This window comes from Rhincodon typus, chromosome 3 (genome assembly GCF_021869965.1).
Source record: "Rhincodon typus isolate 14 chromosome 3, sRhiTyp1.1, whole genome shotgun sequence".
NCBI lineage: Eukaryota > Metazoa > Chordata > Chondrichthyes > Orectolobiformes > Rhincodontidae > Rhincodon > Rhincodon typus.
In genome coordinates this window covers 25,288,191-25,308,130 of record NC_063334.1, presented here as the reverse complement: position 1 = coordinate 25,308,130, position 19,940 = coordinate 25,288,191, and the positions used below count along the sequence as shown (strand labels likewise).

Sequence of the window (19,940 nt, the reverse complement as noted above, 5' to 3'; positions counted from 1 at the left end):
AGAAAGGATATATGTGCATTGTCAGGCAATACCATGAAAGATTTGCACATCTTCTTTAATGAGACACTGGGTAAATTGTGCCTATCCTATCTGAAGCTTAGAAAAATGTGGAGATCTCACTGAAACGTACAAGGATCTGCAGGGGATTGACAGGAAAGACCCCGAGCGGTTGTTATTCCTGGCTGAGGAATCCAGAACTTAAAGGCACAGTATCAAGCTAAAGTCTTGATTATTTAAAACCAAATGGAGAAGAAATTATTTCACTCAAATCAGAGAATTTCTGGACATCTCAGAGTTGTTGCTGCTGTATTGTTGAATATAAATAATGTTGACAGATAATAATTGGATGTGGGGATTGCAAAGGAAAGTAGAGTTAAGAGCAGAGGTCATAATTTTAGAGGGGCATATAGGGGCATCATGTCTGTTCCTTTTCTTATTTCTTGTGAAGAATGACCTATCGGACAAAGCATCATTGTTGGTGGAATCACGTAAATATTAGCATATTCAGAAAAGATACAAAGAAAATCATCAAAGTCTACCTTTTTAATCAATTAAAAATGCTTACTAGCAGTAGTAAAGGTTTGTTTTCATTCTTTGAAATGAAAAGATACAGAAAAAAAAAGTGATTTTCCATCTGAATGACAGAACATTTTCCAAAACGTAATTTTTAGCTGTTAGCCAACAACATTATGATGCACTGTCTCACGACCATTTCAAAAAAGCTGAATGCACATTAATAGATGCAAATAAATGTCACATAATATACTTCTGACAGAAGATAGCACATTTCTCCAAGCCAAGGCTTTAATTCTGCAAAGAAGTAAATTCAAAGAGACATTCATTGGAACAACACTCACGTTTTTTTGCATTCTAATTTTAATTAGTTTTCCTTTTTTAACTAAAAATTGAAATAATTACTTAACTGTAATAGTTCATAGTGCTCCTCCAAGTTGCATTGTACACTATGGAGTGAACACATTAGGATGATGTAATCATTGGCAACACACCACCCTTAATCACTGGAACGAGCTGGAACAATTTATTTTATACCTTTGACATTGGTTGTCTTTTGCTTCTGGTATATAAATATAATAGTTATTTCCATTTTCAGAAGCCTTAAATACCTGTGTTCCAATTTCATTGCAGTATCACTGAGCATTCTGGTCAGCACACTTTCTTTGTAGCAGCATAGTATCTTGCTCCACAAATATATCAGGCTCATAAACAAATGACAGCATAATAATAGAAGGCACAGATGAATCTTGTCCCAGCCATTTAAGGGAATACTCTCAGGGGCAACATTTGCACACAGTAGATTGCACACAGTAATTATCTGCAGCTGACATGTTTAACCTTATTGTTTTCTACTGCATTGTTTCCTTGTCTTCAGCTTAAAACTGTGTGTTAATTTGTGATGAGACAACCTGGAAAAAAGTGGCAGGAGTGCAATTATTGGAAGGAATTTACTTTTAAGCTAAAAAGAATAAGACCAATATCTGCTACTTTAAGATAGTTGTCCTATTTTAGTCTCAGTTAATGCAAGAAAATTAGTAGTATTCTTTGCACTTGCTGATGTGGAAGGAGCGGATGAATATGTGTGGGCACTTTTTAAAAAATCAAATTGCTAATATGATGACTTTACTGTTAACACTAAACAAAATAAAATTGCATGTGGTTGAATTTGACATTTTAGCATTCCTGCCTCAATGCAATCTGGCTCATTTTGAGGAAGTAAACATCAAGGTCAAGAAATGAAAGTAATTGACTCTGCAGCTGACTTTATAAACAGCATCACAGATCATAACAGGGATTGGCTCCCACAGAAATACAATGCCAGAGAATGTTTTTATTTAAAAGCATGAACAGCTAGTGAGGGTAAATCAAACACTAGCTGTGCTCTTCCTTCAAAGGGAATTAAAGCTCAGCTCTAACTGGGTTGAACTCAATAGGGTCACAAGATACTGTGACTTTCCCTGCTTCTTGTGTAAAATCCTGCATCTCAGCCAGCTTTTTAGCTCACCCTGACAAATTGGTTTATAAGAAGTGTTTTTAGAAAATGCTCTTTTTATGAGGATAGTGAAATCAAAGGGATAAAATTATTGAACCTTTGAATACATAACAAGCATGACTTTATTCATCATTTATTGGAAAATGAAACAGCCTGATCTCTGCTAGGAAGTCAGGGCAGAATATTGGAGGAGGGGTCAACCCTAATAATTTTTCTGCATATCCTAGCAGTCAGTCATAGAACATGATAGGAACACTTCAAAAAAAGCATTAAAAAAACAGAAAATATATAGTTGGTTTCTAGAATATAATACAATACAGCACAGGAACAGGCCCTTTGGCCCACTAAGCCTGCGCTGATTCTAATCCCTATTTTGCATCATTCTTCAATAAAGATTCAACATTAAGTGTGGATGCACATTAATGACTTGCAGCCCTCTGACAGCAACTTTCAAATTAATTCATGCCCTCATCCCTCTCTATCCCTGTAACATTCTCAAGACTGAAATCTCTATGCTCCACCTAGACCTTGAACTCTGGGATTATCTTCATAGTCTTTTCCAAATCATTTTTGAAAGATATTCCTTAAATTTATTGAATAAGATTTTTAATATCCCTATATGTGGATCAATGTTAAATATTGTTTGATAAAATCCTTGCAAAGTGTCTTGGGAGATTTTATATTAAAGATACTATACATTGTTGCTGGATCCCAGGGAACAGTTAGGGGTCCATTAATGATTGGCTGACTGAACAGAAACATTTAAAAACCTGCAAGCGCAAAGATCAAAGTGCCCAGTGACAAGAAAATGTCATTGACCTTTTGATCCTTTTTTGGCTTACTGCTTGCCCCATCAACTTATCCAACCTCAGCGGTGTCGAGGAACATGATCCAATGTTAGGTTCTCTCGTGATCTATGTGTGGCCACTGGCAAAAAATGAACGAAGATTGGAACTAAGATGAGTAGTTCTGGAGAAGAGTCATACTGGACTTTAAACTTTAACACTATTTTTCCCTCCACAGATGCTGCCTGATCTGTAGAATTTCTACAGAATTTTCTGCATTTGCTTCAAGTTATCTTTTGGCAGAGGATTCACTGTTACTGTATGGGAAAACAGCCATGATGCACCAGATCTGCCTCAAAGTCAAGGTGGATAATTTATTCAATAACTTCAGGATTTTGACCTAGAAGCAGTGAAGAAATGGCAAATATTGTTTAGGTCAGGATGCTTCACTTTGTTCCACACCTGCTCACCACTGGGCAATGAAAGTTGTGTATCTCAATTGAAGTGTCTTTGTCAATGTCTTAATGGAAGAGTCAAAGTCCAGTGCTGTAAAAAGCTGCATGACAGACCTAGTGAGCTTATTCAGACAGAAAGTGTGGTTTCGTCCAAAAGAGTCCACCATAATTAGTTAGAGTAGAAGGTTTCATAGAATTGAATGATCTATCAGTGATGAATTGAGATTCCATTTATTTCTTTACCACGTTTTATCAGCTGTGATCTATTTTTGATTAACTACCTGGGCTTTCCAGTACCAAAATCAATTTAACACAAAAAAATCCAGCAACAACCAGTTGGTACAATTTAAAATGTTTCCAGCGCAGAATTCAGGGCTTGTAACTTTCTGTAACCTCCAACTACAAGGGAACATTATCCCATTGAAAATATTTACTTTGCCGCTAACTCCAACACTAAATATTGGTCATAATCATTCCACATTTTACCTCAGGATTGAAAGATTGCTTATGGACACCACTGCAAGAAAAGGTCACTGAGTACAGGGAGTGCTGACAGAGACATAAGCAAACATTACTGTTGGCAGAAATACTGCTGACTTCAATTGCTTTAACCTTTCGTACTTCAGACGTTGTTCCAAAGTTCTCTCCCCTATCCTCAATGTATAATCTTTAACATATGGTCTGATATCATCTCCACGAAGACATGTTCACTTTGCTGACCAATCCCGCAATGAAAACAGGTATTTCTTATTTACGGATAGTCAGATCTTCGGCAAATTTAGTTCATCCAATGAGGCAGAAACACTTGGGATAGAATTTGCCTAACCCTTGAACAATGTGAGCAATGGTGAGACAGTTGGGAAAATATGGTGAGAATGAAAAATGAGATTCTCACAATCGAGAAAACTGTCCAATTTTGCTCACGTTTCAACAGCCTGATGAGATTTGACTAGTACAGGGCCTACTTGCATGTCCTAACATCTCATTATTAGTGAATTTCACCTCCTTCATCTGAAGTTTGTTATTTTCTGAGGCAACAGAGAGAATTGAGGCAGTGACAATTCCTGACTTTAAAGTCAGAGTGGTACTTGACAGTTGCAACTCATCAACATCTTCTTAGGTATCTAACTTGGCCAACATTTCCCAACATCTCAGGGCCTACTCCATGGGCAGTGGTTGCCTGCACCATCCATACACAGGTGTTGGCATTGGCATCGGCATCACATCATGACACATTTCTGCTTAATCTAAAATAGTTCACCAATTCATACTTCTCTTTTGCGTTCAACGTTGCCTTTCATTGCAATGCTGCTGACAGACCACTTCGAGCACAGGGTCAGGCATCAATTGCATGCATTGAAGCAGGGTGCATCTCAGGTCTTACAGCATGCATTCTTAGTGCTCATTTATTTATGCCTGCTTAGATGCAAACTAAATTTATGCTTTCCCTTGTCTTTTTGCACATTTGCAACTCATTCAGAACTTGTAGACCCACAGTACTTCTTTCTTGCCTCTACTTCAAGCACAGACACAAAACCACACAGCTTGTCATGCTCTCCAGCCACAATCAGTTAAAGGGAGACATGTTGCTGCACTACAATGTGTTATTTCAATCTTACACCTGCACCACGTGCTAGTGGCTTCCATGACAAAAACACAATGTGCTTCAACCAAACGGCCATATCTCAAAGCTTAAATCTTTAGTAACGTCAAAGGCAACTGTCATCAGTCAGGGGCTGATGTCACAGTCAGTAATGGCAACATCTGATATCAGTTCAGGGGTGTGGACATACTTGGAGCATTCAGAGTTGGGATCTGTTATGTTACAGTCTGGTCAGTTTGTCTATGGTCAGGTCCACTGCAAATAGTCTAGCACTTCACATTAAGTCAGTCGGGGAGCTGCACCAATGAGTCAGGGGTTCATTCAGTTATAAATCAAGGTTTCCATTCCTTAACCGAAGGTACTGGGGAACTTCAGAGTATGAATTGGAGACTGCATGCCAGGATGCAGAGAGGACAATAACTATAAAAAGGCCAACAACGTGCAAGAGTGGCAGTGATAGCGTGAGGACACAAGATGGGGTCATTGACTATCACTGCCTTAGGAGGGGCACTGCCATAATAATGTTAGGCCTGGGGCTCTAGTGTAAAGTGGAGATATGAAGAATCAAATATAAGGTTTGGATTGAGAGGTGAGGAGGCTCAAAGCTGATAGGGTTGACATGGAGTATTAGGCAAAAAGGAACATCAACATTTGGAGGGTCACCAAGATTGACAGGCTGAACCTGCAAATCATTCTCTTGAAGTGCTACCTTCTATCCTCAACCGAATCACAAATGCACAATGGAAATAAAAAATGGTTGCTACTACATTGGGGTGGATGGAGTGTACTTTTTTCGCCTGAAGGAGAGGTCTACTTGTCAGTGATGTGAGGCCCTTCAATGGGCAATTGTAATGCTCAGGCACTTAGACAGTACAGGCTAAAGGCATTTGTAATCACAAAATTTTACTTGTGAGCCTTTTAAAATCCTAAGACATAGGAGCAGAAGGCTATTTGACCCATCAAGTCTGCTCTGCCATTCAATTAGATCATGGCTGATCTAATAATCCTCAACTCCACACTCCTGCTTTACCCCATCACACTTGATTTCCTCAGTGATTAAAAAAAAATCTATACAGTTTTGCATTTACTCAATGACTCGGTCTTGATAACACTCAGTCATAAAGAATTCCACAGATTTATTACCTCCACACCCCCTCCACTACCACTCTCTTGACCATCCATTGTGTAATTCTTCATACACTTGAACAGTATAAGTTAATAAATGGCTTGCAGTATTTCAACTAATGCATTGGTGTCAGAAAACCCAGAAGGTCCCAGCAGCAGGAGGCATTTCTGCTGGATGATAGGAGATTGGCATTGTGGAGGTGTGAGCATACTTAATTAGGTAAGCAGCACAAAATTGCATGAGACAATTGTGCTTGAGTTTATGGAGAGAAACCCTCCATGACACTACCTGAATTTGACACTTCAATTTCAGCTTTTGCTTTTAGAGTTGTTTTCATGTGTTCGCAGATATTACAAACTGAACTACTTTGAACACTGTTGCGTTGTAGGAAAAACAGAAGTCAATTTGCACTCAATAAGATCCCATAAACGGGAACAACCAAATAATCCATTATAATGATGATGTTTGATGGATAAATAATCAACTGGAGTACACGACTGTTCCACTTTGAAATAGTGTTATGCAATCTTTTCATGTCCATTTGAAGGAACTTTTGAGACTGCAACCTTTTCTCATCCAAATGATGGCACCTCTGGCAGTGCAGTGCCCCTTTGGTACTGCACTGTTGTAACAGTCTAGTGAACAGTTTCTTCAGTTTCTAAAAAGGAATTATTGCTACTACAATAAAAATATTAGAGTTATATTGTAACAAACACTTGGTACAACTAATCCTGCATAATGAAATTGTGAAATCCTTATATGGCAAGAGACAGAAGAATGAATTGATTAAAAAAAAAACATGATTCTGGACAGCCAGTATGGGAGTTATAACAGTATTGCAGCCTGGATCAAAGATATGGAAAGAGAATCACATGTTCTACAAAGTATGAAATGCACTGTGGGATTTGACAAAGTCAAGTGTTTCATACGCTCCAGCAATAAAAAACAAAATAAGGTTGCTATCCACACAAACTACAAATACCATTTGTTTCCAAAACAGTGCATCAACAATCATTCTTTCCAATGAATTCCACAATGGAACAAGCTGCCAAAGAAAATATTCACAGCTCCATCACTTTCAATCTTCAAGACTCAGATTCAGATTATTTCCATTTAAAAGTTTTAATTATAATCTCAGCAGATAATACCTGGTTAGCTCACACTACACATGTAAATGTTGGCAGAGTACAGATGTTAGTCCATTATGTCAATGCAAATAAACCAGAAGCAGAACATGGGTGAAATGCTGTATATTGTTACTGGCATACATTTGCTACTGAGTTAAATTCATGTAAATAGTGAAGGTGAAAGGTGATCTCTGCCCCAACCAGGAAGAGCTTCATCTCTTGCTGGACGAGTTCAATAAATCAGCATCTACTTGATGACATCATGTTCATAGATCTAATTCCTGACATTTAACCTGCATCTGGCCTTATAGCACTTAATACTATTTACAATTTACTAAAATGAGAATATGAAATAAAACTGATTACCACATTAAAGAGTAAGTAAGTAATCAAATTAGTTCAAGGTCAGCGGCGGGAAACACGGCATGACAAAAATCTTTTATTTGTCAACGGGTTCTTTATGTTTGATTCAGTTTTAAATTGCACTTTTAAAACCACATGTAAAATGTCACCATTGTTATACGTTGGGCAAGATTGTTCAGACATGATGTCTGTTGTATGGCTACAGTAGCCCTTTGAATGGAGCAAAATACCTCTATATGAATTAAGTTTTTGTAAGCTTTTGTATAGACTTCATTTTATTTTCCTTGAGGGGCAAGATCATATATTCCACCCGGTCATCCTTCATCAAATGTTGTGAAATAAGGATTGAAGGCATCATCTGTCTGGTTCACTGATTAACTGTTCAAAAACTGTCCCCAGGCCTTGAAGTATTCATTATTCAAAATCTTGCCTTATCACTAACAATGAATAATTCCATTTAATAATACTTGATAAAGACAGATACAAGTAAGTGAACAAAACTGTGGCAAACAGAATTGAACATCAGCAAATATGAGATCATGCATTTTGGATCTAAAAAAATCTATACATCAGAGTACAGTATTTTCTAAATATTTTGTAACCAGGAACTGTGGAAGGGCAAAGTAATTTCGAAGAACAAAAATCAATGCAAAGGACAAATTGAATGTTGCACTTTATCTCTTAGATTCAGATTCAAAGACATTCACAGCATAGAAAGAGGCCACTTGGCTCATCATGTCCATGCTGGTCAACACAATTCTCACTACACTCATCCTATTTTCTAGCTCTTAGCCCATAGCCCTGGTGACTATGGCAACTCAAGTAAATATCTAAATACTGCTTAAATTACAAAAATTACTGACTCAAACACCCTTTCAGGCCCTGATTTCCTGAATACCACCACCTTTTGGATGAAAACAATTTCTCCTCAATTTCCCTCTTAATCTTCTACCTTAAATTTATGCCCTCTGGTTATTGACCTCTCTACTAATGGAAAAAAGTGCCTTCCTATTTACATGCTTCATAATCTTAGACATCTCTATCACGTCCCTCTCAACTTTCACTCCTCCAAGGAAAGCAAACACAGCCTATCCAATCTCTCCTCATATCTCTGACCCCTCAGCCTGAGCAGCATCCTGGTAAATCTCCTCTGCACCCTCTCTAGAGCAATCACATTCCTTCCTATTACTTGGTCACCAGAATTGCACACAATACTCCATTTGCAGCCTAACCAGCATTTTATACAGTTCTCTCATTATTTCTGTTCTAGTATTCTATGCTGTGACTAATAAAGGCAAAAATCCCATAGGTCTTCTTAATCAACTTATCACCTGTCCTGCCACTTTCAGGAATCTATGGACATGCACGCCAAGTCCCAATGAACTTCATTATTCTCCAAGATCCTATCATTTTATAGTGCAGTCCTTTGCCTTGTTATTCCTTCCTAAGTGTACTCCCTCACACTTTGCTGGGTTGAATTACATTTGACACTGCTCTGCCCAGCTGACCAGTCTGTGGATATCCTTCTGCAGTTTATGGCTATCTCCCTCACTACTAACCACCTACTAATTTTCAGGTCACCGTAAATGTCTTGATCATACCCTCTACATTTAAGTCCGAATCATTAACATGCATCACAACAAGCAAGTGGCCTGAAAACAAAGGGGAATAAACTATACTTCAACTGTAGAGAACCCTGGTTAGATTCCATCTAGAATATTGCATAGAGTTAAGAGCACCACATCACAGGAGTACAATGATGTTTCATTCTGGTGAATGTAATTTCCATGCCTTTACAATTACATTCACCAGAACAATGCTCAGGCTTAAATGGTTAAGTTATGAGAATGGGTTGCATTACTATGTCTTGCATTCCTGTGAGTGTACAGATTGAGGGGCAATGTGATCAAAGAGCTTAAAATGTTAAAATAATTTCATCAAGTATGTGTAGAAACAGTTTCCTTTCGTAGGGGTGTCAAGACTAATAGTACATAGTCACTCTTCATTTTAAGTTGCCTAATTTAGCAACACTCAAAGAACAGGACCTGTGCACATACATTTTGTCATCATTTGGCATAATTTCTTACCAGAGCCAATAAAACCTTTGTGTCCCAACTTTAGAATGGGCTGTTTCACTCCTTGAGACACATGTCTACTTGCCAACTCTCCTATCTGTGCTGCCACCTGCCCAACTCTTTCACCTGCAGTCTACTGTTCTTAATTCAGTCATATAATTCAAATTGATTCAGGATTCTACTTTTCCTGAATAAAAATCCCAGTATATATTTTAAAACAATGTAAGAAATTTACAATCACGAGGACTAACTTGCCAGGTCTTACTTAAATTTGGATATTTTTGCATTCCTGCCTTTTGTTTCCCTAACATTGACAATCACACATTCAACTGGATCAGTGCTAAGCTCTGGCATTCACTGCCTAAATCTACTACTTTGCCCTCCCTAAAGCTCCCACTTTTCCTTTAAGGGACTTTTGAAAACTAACTTATTGGATCAGGCTTAGGCATCCTGTCTTAAAATATTATTGCAGCATTCAGCTTAATTATACAAATTCTGTTTAATTAAGGCTCCTTCAAAATGCTTTAATACTTTAAAAATACTATACAAGTGCAAACTATTGCTTAAAAATAATCACTTGAATTTCTAAGTCAACAACTGCAAGAAGGAATCTAAAGAGTACCAGATAAAAGAATGAAGGAACAAATAGAAGAATAGTCAATAAAGTATAGCAGTAGTAACAGAGTGACGGTTTGGATTAGTCTATTAAATCAAGGGCATGTGCTTCTAATGGAGAATGTGGAAAGGGAAAATACAGTAAGTGCTTTGCCTCATTTATCGTGCAGCTAGCTATTGGTGTTGCAGAACCACTTGTTGCAAGTAACAAAATACAAAATTGAATGAACAAATTTGCAGAATAGATGTGTAAATGGCTAATGAATTTCAATATACAAACAAGGAACAAGAAAGACAACACGCTATTTAGGTAATAAGTCTGAGACTGATACAGGATTGAGCCATAATCGATTTATAAATCACTAAAAGCAGAGATGAAGGCTAATAAGGCCATTAAAACAGCCACTATGGTTCATTTCTAGAGGTATAAAATTGGAATTAGAGATGTTCAACTTATGTTGAATCTTGATTAGACCATAATTGGGGTCGTTGTACATTGAAATGCAAAGATGCACATGGGGGAAAACATGTAGAAACACATGAAGCAAAAAGGAACAAATATTGATTGGGTGGAATAATGTAGAATAGAACGGGGATGTTGTAGAGCATAAATGTAAACATGAAATAAAGGTGGATTGAATGGCCTGTTTTTGCACTGTAGAAACAACTTTGGCCTTACTCACAAGGTGGAAAATGCATATGTTTATGCAGATTGTTGACATTAAACTCAGCCAAAGGGTTTTTTAAATTTACTTTTTCCCAATTGTTTAACTGGTAAGATAGGATGCAATATTGTTTTCAAACCCTACCAGAGTTTACTTTATGTTGAAGTGGAATAGTAAATAGCAAAAGGGTGTAAAATCAATATTTCACCTGATCCAGTAAATTTGGAGGCAGGGAGAGGTACACTTGCCTTCATTGGTCAGTGCATTGAGTATAGGAGTTGGGAGGTGGTGTTGTAGCTGAACAGGATATTCGTTAGGCCACTTTTGGCATACTGTATTCAATTCTGGTCTCCTTGCTATAGGAACAAGATTGTTAAACTTAAAAGGGTTCAGAAAAGATTTACAAGGATGTTGCCTGGGTTGGAGGGTTTGAGCTATAGGGAGAGGCTGAATAGGTTGGGGCTATTTTCTACACAGCGTCAGAGACTGAGAAGTGATCTGATAGAGGTTTATAAAATCACGAGGGGCATAGATACGGTGAATAATCAAGGTCTTTTCCCTAGGTTGGGGGAGTAGAAAAATAGAGGGCATAGGGTTAAGGTGAGAGGGGAAAGATTAAAAGGGACCAAGGGGCAACTTTTTCATGTAGATGGCGGTGTCATGTATAGGAAGAGTTTAAGAGGGATATGGGCTAAATGCTGGCAAATGGGACTAGATTAATTTAGGATATCTGGTTGGCATGGACGAGTGGGACAGATGGGTCTGTTTCCATGCTGTATAGCTCTATGACTCTAATGGTAGGAGGAAGAATTACTAGTAACTCAGCATCATGCTGAACAATGCCTCAATAGGTAACATCCTTGCCTGAGTCAGAATCACAAGTTCCTCCATGCAGATAGAAGTTGTTCGGCCCATCGAGTTGCTCTGACCCTCTGAAGAGCATTGCACCTGGACCCACCCTATCTCCGTAACCCTGCATTTGCCACGGCTAACCCACCCAGCCTGCACAAACCTGGACACTCTGAGACAATTTAACATGGCCAATCTACCTAACCAGTAAATCTTTGGACTCTGGAAGGAAACTGGAGCACCTAACAGAAAAGCACACAGACACGGGGAGAATGTACAAACTCCACACTGGAATTGAGCTGTGGTCCCTAGTGTTCTGAGGTAACAGTGCTGATCACTGTCCAACATGCAGTAGTTCAAGCCCCTGCATACATCTGAGCATAGAATTCTGAAATAGAGAGTGCTGCACAGTCAAATATGACATATGTCAGGTGAGATGTTAAATTAAAGTCCTGCCTGTATTCTTAAGGGAACCTACAAGGTCCCTGTTGCACTATTTGGAAAAACAGTAATGTCACCTTGGTGTCCTGGTCAATACGTATCCCTCCAAACACCCTGAAAACACATTACGTGGTCATTATTACGTTGCTTTGCATGGAAGCTCGCCTTCAGGAACCTGAGTAACCTATTCCCTAAATTATGACAGTGACTACAATTGCAAAGAATTTAGTAAGCCACAAAATAGATTGGGACATCCTGAGATTATGAAAAGTGACACAGAAGCACATTTACCCCACTACTTTATAAAGGCTCCACAAAAATACTTGAAGAACTGCAGATGCAGGAAATCAGAAACAAAAACAAAAATTGCAGGAAAAAAAACCTCAGGTCTGGCAGTATCTGTGCAGAGAAAACAGAGCGAACGTTTCCGGTCCAGTGACCCTTCTTCAGAAGTAGACCTGTGGAGTTTTCACACCAATTATCTGTTTTGTCTCTATTAAAGCTGAATGGACTTTCTTTTTCTACGATGTTTGACTGGGTGCAGGGAATGAATGGATGGGAACGGTGCTGATGCTCAACTGGCGGCTTACGCATGCGCACTGTCAGCTCCACATTTCCCGTCTGGGAGGCTCGGTGCGCGCGCCTCCGCTCTCCATTTAAAACCCCCCCCCGAGACAGAGAGAGAGAGAGAGAGAGAGAAAAGCGACAGTTTCTCCAACATCGCTGGTTGAACCGGGGTGGGCTTCGCTGTCAGCATAACAATCTAGTCCAAACACTCTTATATCCCAATCGCCGCAGCCCGGGGTGAGAGAGACATCCGATACCCACTTGTGTAAACTCGGGGATTAACGCTGGTAACACGATACGGCTGCGGCCTCTCTGTGCAGTTTCCTCACAGCTGTTTGTTTTCATATATAAAAAAAATTCCTACAAGGGGGTTTGTTAACAATTAAGAATGGATATCGTGTCGACGTTGGGGCTGACCAATTTCGTCATCCAATTTTCCCGGATTTCCATGTATCCCTTCTTCGACATGGCTCACTACACCCTGTCCATCATGAAGCTCAAGGAGCAGCCAGGTGAGGAAAAGGTGTCCGTGATTGGGGGTTGAAGATGGGGAGGCGCAAGCCGGCGCAACGGACAGCCGCGCCAACGCGCGCGGGGTTGTTGCGGGGTGGGGGAGAAGAGGGAGGAAGAAAGGAGGGGCGTGACTTTGAACGTGGGGCAAACCTGCAAGTGTCCAGGAATGGTCCGGGCTCTAGCACGGCGCAGGTGATTGGCAGAGACAAAGGGGGGAAAAAAAAGGTGGGGGGGGAGGTGGGTGCAGTGTTGCTCTCTGCATGTTGGGGTGGAATGGGTTACGCCCAACGCTGCGCGCTCCCGCGAGTTACCTGGAGTCGAGCGACGGGTTTTTGCGCGACGCTATGAGTCTATTGTGAGGAAGGGGGCGTGGCTTTGAAGTGCCGCCTGGGCTGCGGCCTTGTAGCGTGGGTCCACGTGTTCTCCTCTGCGCCTCTCACCTGTCTCAGGTGGAGGTGGTGACTGGAGCCGCGTCCGTGTGCTGCTGTCTTCCTTACCGGCCTGATGAGGAAACTCTTTATTTCAGTTTTCCAGCATCCACAGTATTTAAAAAAAAATGAGGCTGATGCAGTAGTAATTGGTAGGAGCTTGAGGAGAACGAAGTCAAGGAACAAAAATAGAAAAATATTGGAGAAACTCAGCAGATCTGGCAGCATCTGCAGATAGAAAAAATTGTCATTTCGAGTCCAGTGACCCACGGTCAGAATTAAAAATAATCTAGGAAGGGGTGTTTTTTATGTTGATGACAGGATGGAGAGGGGAGTGGGGATGACGTGAATAGAGTACTTAGAGATGGTGCCCCCAGAGAGAAAGGAAAAAAGGATAAGTAAACAAAGAGATTGCAGATATTAAGTCAAGGGAGAGAAATGCTGGGTAGGATGTTAACGAGATGTAACAATGTTTGAAAGCGGGATGTCTGTGCTCGGAGCAACACATGCAAAACAGGACCGATGGGATTAGGGGAGGATAACAGCATGGATGATAGTCATGTTCTGAATTGGTAAACTGCATTTGCTCCTGAAGGCTTTACAGCCTGGGCAGAAGATGAGGTGTTGGCCCTCAAATCTAGAAACAACTGGTCCATCTAAGTGGTATTTCAGATGTTCAGTTTGGTCCCACCTGAAACACTTACCAGCATGCATCCCCATTTCTCCCCTACGCCTTCCAATTTCTGTTAGAATAAGAGTGGTTTTAAACTTTTCTATGTTAAAGAGCTCTGGAGAATGCATTCAGCTTCCAGGAACTAAAATTCTGAAAATGTTGCAATTACTCAGGAGGTCAGGCAGCAACTATCGAAAAAGAAAGAGTTGTGCTTCAAAGTTGATAACCATTAATAAAAGTGCTTGAGAAAAGGGAGTGATGGTTTTGAGCAAAGGGGTGGATGGGATAGGGACTAATATCAAGTCTGTAATAGGTTGGAAAACAGTGGAATCTTTTAACATTACCCGTTCTGATGAAGGGTCATCATCTTGAAAATTTAGCGCCGCTTCTATTTCTACAGATGCTGTCTGAGCTTCTAAGTACTTATAGCATCTTGTTTTTATTTCAAATTTCAGCATTTGCAGTGATCTGCTTTTTGCGAAAGGAAGGTTGGTAAATGTTAGGAGCCTGAAGGGAACTAGGTATATCCAAAAAGAACTTGAGGTGTTCAGTTCGGTCCCACCTGTAACACTTAGCACCACACTCTCTCATTTTTCCCTTGCCAGCAAATGGAACAAGGAAACAAGGGAGAAGTGGGTAATTACCATGAAGGGAAAAAGTGACTGATATCTAATACGCAATTGTTTTGGTTCACGCGAATTGATAAATTTTGTACCGTGCCCAACTATGTGTAGAGCAAATGTGCCTGTGATGGTCAGTTAACGAATTCCTTATAGTCATTTTTGGATAAATGCATTCTTCTGTTTTAGTTCATTCATTTGCAATTTCTTTAGTTCCTGAAAGATGGACATTATTTTGTAGACTGACTGTTAGAGGAAGCATGTACATGTGCATGCCTTATTTTTCAGTGTAGGTGACCTGTGTTAATAATAGCATGGAAGTCAATGGTTAGTCATTTTGATGAGATCTGTTCTGAGTTAGTCACAGTGCATCGCATAGTTTTAGATCCTGTCCTTTCACGTAATTTAATATACTGAACTTTATTTGTAATTGAGCTACCTGTCAAGTTCTAAGAAATTTTAAAGGGAATTTAGGACAGTATTTACATTCTCATTAGCATTAATAATCCACTAGAGCTATGTTTTCATGATTCAATTTCATTATAGGATTGCAAGTTAATTACTGTTGGACATGATACAGTACTATATTAATAAGTACATAGGCATTTTTTCACTATTTACCGTATCTCATGATTCGTATGATAGAGTCCTGTTTCCATTCTATGTGTTGTGAAATATCAAGATGCACGTTTTAGGCAAAGAAAATGAATTACATCATGTCATTGTTCTCTGGAACATTTTGATAAATCTAGTGCCATAATAAGCATGTATTGCACTGTTGTCTAAGATGTTAATCTGAGACGATGTCTGTCCTTTCGGGTCTGCACGCTACTTTTAGAATTATACCCTCTGATATTATCGTCTCTCTGTGTTCTTCGTACTAAAATCATCTAGTAGCACATTTGACATTGCGCTATTTTGATAAGCAATGAGTCCTGTATACTATATTAAGCAATATTTATGTGTTCCAGCATCATAAGAAACAGATTATTTGGTCATATTACATTGCTGTTTGTACTGTAGTTCTTGCATTCCAACAGTGACTGTACTCAAGTTGTTCACTTGTTGAATAGTGGTGTGGAACCTACTGAAGTGAAAGAAGCTTTATAAATGCACGTTGTTTTTCCTTTTTAGGCATATATTAAAAGCTAAATTCTACATTTGTCCAAATTAGGTTGTGCACATTGATACTGATGTAATATGCTGTGACCAAAATAGATGAAAAGTAATAGACTTTTCCAGGGCAGTGCATGTTTTATCAAAAATTGAAGATTTGAAGAAACTGTTTAATTTTAGACTTTATATTGAGATAATTTACATCTTAGGCACTATTTATGTTTCTGCCTTAATAGTGCACTAATCCGTGGTATGGCATGTTCAATTTTTTTCTCCTTTTAAAAGTTGTTACCTTAGCACTACTATCCCCAGCCATCCGATGCCTTAATCATGAAGTTTACATTTTTGAGCCTTTGTCTGTTTTATATGGTGGCCTAACCTTTTAATCTTGCTGTGACTTCAAACAGCTTGGAGAGTGCATTCAAGGTGGAAACAAGATTCAGCCTTCACAGAATATAGAATTGTTACAGCACAGAAGGATGCCATTTGGACCATCACATCTGTCAGTCCTCTGTAGGTACAGTTTAACTAGTGCCACTCCCCTGCCTTTTCCCTGTAATCGTACACATTTTTTTTGCACAGGTAACAATCCAATTTCCTCTTGAAAACCTTGACTGATCCTAACTCTGCCACATTCTAAGACAAACCAGATCTTAAACACTAGGTGAATAAAAAAGTTTTTCTTCATGTTGCCAGTTACTTTACCAGTTGTCTTTGTTCTCTAACATTCCAACAATGGAAGCAGTTCTTCACTATTACTGTGCCCTGGAGAATAGCCAATGTTGTTCCTTTGTATAAGAAGGGCAACATGGATAATGTGCAAAATTACAGGCTGGTGAACCTTACATCAATGGAAGGGAAATTATTAGGGAAGATTCTTGGCAATAGGATTCACTCATGTTTAGCAAAATCTGAACTTATTAGCAATAGGCAGCATGGCTTTGTGCAGGGGAGGTTGAGCCTCACAAACCTGATTAAGTTTTTTGAGGAAGTGACAACGATGATTGAGGGCAGAGCAGTGGATGTTGTCTACGTGTACTTTAGCAAGGCCTTTGACAAAGTTCACCATGGCATCTGTGGTGAGCTGGTAAGATGGATACAGAACTGGCTTGATCACAGACAGTCGCAGTGGAAGGGTGTTTTTCTGATTGGAGATCTGTGACCGCTGGTGTTCTGCAGGGTTCAGTACTAGGACTACTTTTATATAAAAGAAATAGGTGGTCTGACTAGTATGTTTACAGATGACACAAAAATTGGGGGAACTGTGGAGAGTGATGAGAATTGCCAGAGGATATAGCAGTATATAGATAGGCTGGAAACTTAGGTGGAGAAATGGCAGATGGAATTTAATTTGGACAGATGTGAGATGATGCATTTTGGAAGGTCTAATGGAGGAGGGAAGTATACAGTAAATGACCAAACTCTTGAAAGCTTTAACTATAGAGAGATCTAGGTGTACAGGTCCACAGTTTCCTGAAAGTGGCAATGCAACTGGATAAAGTAGTCAAGAAGACATATGGCATGTTTGCCTTCATCAGTCAGGGCATAGAGTATAAAAATTGGCAAGTCATGTTGCAGCTGCATAGAACTTTAGTTAGGCTTCTTTTTGGAATATTGCGTACAGTTCTGTTCACCGCTCTAACAGAAGGATGGTGAGGCTTTGGAGAGGGTACAGGAAAGGTTGACCAAGATGATGCCTAGTTTGGAGGGTATTAGCTCTGAGGAGAGATTGGACAAACTTGGTTTGTTCTCACTTGTACGTCAGAGGCTGAGGGGTGACTTATAGAAATTTTATAACATTGAGGCATGGATAGTTGGAGTCTTTTTCTGAGGGTAGAAATGTCAATTATTAGACAATATAGATTTAATGTAAAAATGGGAAAGTTTTTAATGGATATGTGCGAGGCAAGGTTTTTTTTTAAGAGGGTGGCAAGTGCCTGGAATGCATTGCCAGAGATGGTGCAGATACGATAGCAACATTTGAGGGGAATCTTTAAAGATACATGAATGGGCAGGGCATAGAAGGATATGGATTGCTTACAGGCAAGGGGGTTTTAGTTTAGAAAGATGTTATGTGTCAGCACAGGCTTGGTGGTCTAAAGGGCCTACTCCCATGCTGTGATGTTTTGTTTTTTGTATTTTTAATGTCAGGAATTAATTTAGGATTCTGGTGATATATCTGGCCCTTTAGAAATTCTACAGGAAAGTGCATGGTTCTCTGTGATTTATCAGGATAGTTCACACTAGCTTGTCCTTGAAAGGCACAGCAAATGTAAAGCTTTTAATGATGTTGATGCTACAAAAATCCCTGAGAATGGGATTCTGCCCCTTGTTTAGGATATCACTCACTTCTGTGAGATGCTGTGCAAGATGGTCTCAAACAGCAACTGGTATTGGTTTTTCGTAGCCCAGTGGATTTAGTGAAGCTGCTTCTCGTTTAATCTGTTGCCTGATGATCGAATCATTTATTGTCAAGTGTATTCAATCAATGTAAACATACAGTGAAAAGTGTGTACCTTTGTCGTACATACATGGCACCATTCACATTAACTTAGATAAGAAAGAAAAGATTTCTTAAGAGATTCCAACTTTCCTTTCCACTGCCGCAGTCCCACTCGGAGCTTTCCAGCCCTTGTTATGCCTCCACCAGAGACCCGTGCCGGGCTTTCCAGCCTTGCCATGGATGAGAGCCCTCCTACAGGAGTAGTGACTTTTTATTGCAGGATTTCCAAATTTTATCAAAGTTGTGTCATCAAAAAGACTATGATATACACTATTCCAAGTTTCAATTACAGATATTTCTAATCAGCCTGTTCAGAGATGTTATTACACACGTCTGGAACAAGTGGGACCTGAATACAGCCCCCCTGTTGTAGAGATAGGGACACTATTACTGTGCCAGAAGAGCTCAATATTTCAATTATATGTTAACTATTGAAGGAAAGGAGCCAACTAGTCGCAGTGAACTACAACATAATACTTAGCTTTTTTAAAATTTATACTGAAATGCAAATTAAGTCATGAAGCATGTTATTGTTCTGCAACGATTGTTGTTGTAAAATAAATTTACTCAATTTGCACATGATTTGGACTCTAAGACTTATGAAAAGCTTCACTACATAACAAATGTTTACTAACAATAACCGTATCTTCTCTAGGATGGAATGTCATTATTGACTGTCCATTATGTTTTGGGTGGTTAGGAGCTTTTTTGTGATGGTGTCTAGAATTTGTGCAGAATATATACTGATGAGAAATAAGATACGAAAGTTCGTTGTGAGACAAGCAGAGCAGAACGGAAGGATTGTGGTCAGGCCTACATGTTGAAATATTTATCAAGTCTTACTATTGGTACTGACATGTGTTCTGTTTTATAATACTTGAAGTCTGTTTTTAAACTGGTGTGGTTTGTCACTGATACTTCCCAACTGAAGTGCTCTCTTTTTGCATCAAAATGCAGCATACACCGCTCCCCCACACCTCACTCCACCAACTGTACAGTTTATGTAAATGCTCATCCCAATGCTTTGTGTTCGGATTTGGGCTTATCTACTTAACTAAGCTACGACTCTGGTGCTCAGCCATCTTGTAATTAATAGTCACTCATGTAGGTTGCAATGAGAGAGGTAACTGTAGCAATGATTGTTTACTGTCTGTTTAATTTGATGTTGAGTAAGAACACTGTTGCAACAAGACTATGCTAGTTACTGTCTCAAATTGTTTCTTTCGTGCTGTAATTATTTGCTCAGTCTCTGCCTCAATATGTTCATCATTTTTAAGATTCTCTGGCACTCTTTCCTCTTACGCTCTGATTCTCCACATCAGTGGCTCCCTTTATTCTTTCAACCCTGTCTACTGTCTCATGATTCCATTGTACAGTCATTGTGCTGCTTGGGTTGGGGACCTAATGC

General features: G+C 39.4%; 1 protein-coding gene across 3 annotated transcripts in view; it reads left to right on the top strand.

Annotated features, from left to right (window-relative positions):
• Nucleotides 1-12,404: 12,404 nt before the first annotated feature.
• Nucleotides 12,405-19,940, top strand: part of LOC109935772 (trimeric intracellular cation channel type B-A) — a 36,000-nt gene continuing 28,464 nt past the window's right edge. The window contains exon 1 of one of the 3 annotated variants that reach the window (XM_048595016.1): nt 12,405-13,191. In XM_048595016.1, the coding sequence (XP_048450973.1) occupies nt 13,068-13,191 (124 nt within the window). In that variant the 5' untranslated portion in view covers nt 12,405-13,067. Of the gene's footprint in view, nt 13,192-13,362; nt 13,385-19,940 lie in introns of those variants that run through there. The other 2 variants (XM_048595017.1, XM_048595018.1) reach the window with 2 other exon arrangements.